The 2,500-nt window shown below is 44.8% G+C and overlaps 1 protein-coding gene across 2 annotated transcripts in view; it reads right to left on the reverse strand.

The window, feature by feature from the left end:
- Nucleotides 1–2,500, reverse strand: part of Vdup1 (arrestin family protein Vdup1) — a 129,055-nt gene that overhangs the window by 7,704 nt on the left and 118,851 nt on the right. The window contains exons 3-4 of one of the 2 annotated variants that reach the window (XM_070114318.1): nt 1,538–1,654; nt 535–579 (exon numbers count right to left, since the gene is read on the reverse strand). In XM_070114318.1, coding sequence (XP_069970419.1) covers nt 535–579; nt 1,538–1,654 — 162 coding nt within the window. The remainder of the gene's footprint in view (nt 1–534; nt 580–1,537; nt 1,655–2,500) is intronic. The other variant, XM_070114319.1, reaches the window with a different exon arrangement.

Here is a 2,500-nt window from a genome sequence, read left to right on the forward strand (position 1 = left end):
GAACACTGTGAGCTTTCTGCGTTAGTCCATCGCTTCTAAACGGATTAATAAAGTTAATGCGCGCGCAAGTTAATCGGTAGGTTAACGCTACAAGGGAGGAGGAGGGAGGGTAGGATGAGGAGGGGAAGGGGGACAGGGAGAGAGTGGAAGGGGGGGGAGAGAGGAAGAAGGGAGGAGAAAGATGTCCAAAGGAAAAGGAGGAAGAGGAAGAGGAGGAGGAGGAAGGGAGAGAGGGAGAGAGGGAGGGAGGAGGAGGACAAGGAGGCGAGGGAAAAGGGAAGTGGACAAGGTGGAGAGGAAAGACGAGAGGGGGAGTTGGAGGAGGGGGGAATTGGAGGAGATGTTGGAGACGGGGAGAGGGAGGAGGAGCGGGAGAAAGAGGAAGAGGAGGAAGAATAAGAGCAGGTGGAAGAGGATCAGGAAGAGGAAGAAGAGCAGGGGGAGGGGGAAGAAGAAGAGGAGAAGGAGAAGGAGAAGGAGAAGGAGAAGGAGTAGGAGAAGGAGGAAGAGGAGGTGGAGGAGAAGTCAACTTACCGCGGGACTCACTGGCGTCTTCGGACTCCATAGGAAAACGTTCGTCTGCAAAGAGTGGAATCTGTACTGCTGGGAGAGGATGGACCAGCAGGAACTAGCCACACTTGAGGATTTCTTTCTTTTTTCTATTCACATATTCAGCTAAATTTGGGTGTGTGTTCATTTTGTTCTCCACACATGCATGCCGATTATATACAAATAAACACCAGAACATTACTGCAGCTATGAAGACTTTTCTTGGGACAACTCGCGTATAACCCTTTCTTGCCCTCCAAAGAAAACTTTTAATAACATCTATAAGGCTTGAATAGGCATAGCCACTGCAAAAGGATGGCAAAAGATTCTCCAAATCCAAAACTGATAACAGGAGTGAGGAAAAATTTCATGGTCAATATAATTAGAAAAAAATATATATCATACAGAAAGGTGTCTATCCATGCAATTAAGATGTTTTATTCATTATGATATCAACCTGTAAAATCAGTCCCTCGCCAGTTCGTATACTCAAGACTGACACAATATTGGCTGAAAAATACTATGCACAATAAACTTCTTCTCTTAATAATGGCGGTTTTTCCCTCGTTGAATTTTGGCCAAAGAGGATTTTCGAAAGCACGGGATACAGCCCACAGACTGCCCGAATCATGTCAAATAAGAGGCTAGATGATTTTCATATATAGCAACACTGTCCAACGCGTCTACGGAAGACATTCTAAAAATGAGTCATGATCATCGGATAGGAAAAGGAAAAAAAAATCACAATCAACCATCTCTTCTGATTCGTCCCTATCAAGTACCTTTCGCCAATTAACCTACACCCTAATGAATCTTACACCTAACACATACATATTCCACGTCTTCTTTCTATCTTTAGCCACACCTTTAAACATGAAAAGCGAAAAAAAAATCGACGTAACCCCACCAAATAAAAAAACAAACAAATCCAAAGAGAGAGAGAAAAAAAATACACACACGCCCCCATTTACCTGCTAAGCCCACTCACCTGGCTCCCCTAGCAGTCGCATGCGGAAGTCGATGTAGTTCTCCTTGTCTGTATACGTCTGCTGCCTGCGGTCCGAGACTCGCACCACGCCCTCGCCCACCACGTGGAAATATACACCTGGAAAGGTTAATTAGTATTAGTGTCGAATGCAATCACACGCATCAATAATCATGATAAGGGAGGGATTATGATTGCTATATTGATGATGATGATGATGATGATGATGATGATGATGATGATGATGATGGTGATGATGATGATGGTGATGATGATGATGATGATAATGATGATGGTGATGATGATGGTGATGATGATGATGAGGAAGACGGAGATGATGATGATAAATATAATAATAAGAAGAATAAGAACAGCAACACCACCGACAATTAGAAAGAGAAAACTCAACACAATCACCATCACAATAATAATGATCAGACGAACACTATTTAAACAACCAGCCTCCTTCTGCGCGTGGGTGTGTGGTCCAAACTAGCCAGCCCTCCTAAATATCACGGGTCAAAGGTCAAGTCGTCTGGACATATGCGTGCTCTTCCAGAATGCTTGGTGCGTGAGACCAGTGGAGAGAAAAATGTGGATAACAAAGGCAGATGAGACAGAGAGAGAGAGATGGAGATAAAGGGTAGGGGGGGGAGGGGGGAGGACAGATGTATGAGGAGGAGGAGGAAAAGGGAAGAAGGATCAGGGGAGGGAGGGAGAGAGGGAGGAGAGAGAGAGAGAGAGGGAGAGAGGGAGGAGAGAGAGAGAGAGAGAGAGAGAGAGAGAGAGAGAGAGAGAGAGAGAGAGAGAGAGAGAGAGAGAGAGAGAGAGAGAGAGAGAGAGAGAGAGAGAGAGAGAGAGAGAGAGAGAGAGAAAGAGAGAGAGAGAGCGAGAGAGAGAGAGAGAGAGAGAATTAGAGAGAGTGATAAAGTAAGAGAGAGAGAAATAAAGAGAAATAAAGAAAGA

This window comes from Penaeus vannamei, chromosome 35 (genome assembly GCF_042767895.1).
Source record: "Penaeus vannamei isolate JL-2024 chromosome 35, ASM4276789v1, whole genome shotgun sequence".
NCBI classification, from domain to species: domain Eukaryota; kingdom Metazoa; phylum Arthropoda; class Malacostraca; order Decapoda; family Penaeidae; genus Penaeus; species Penaeus vannamei.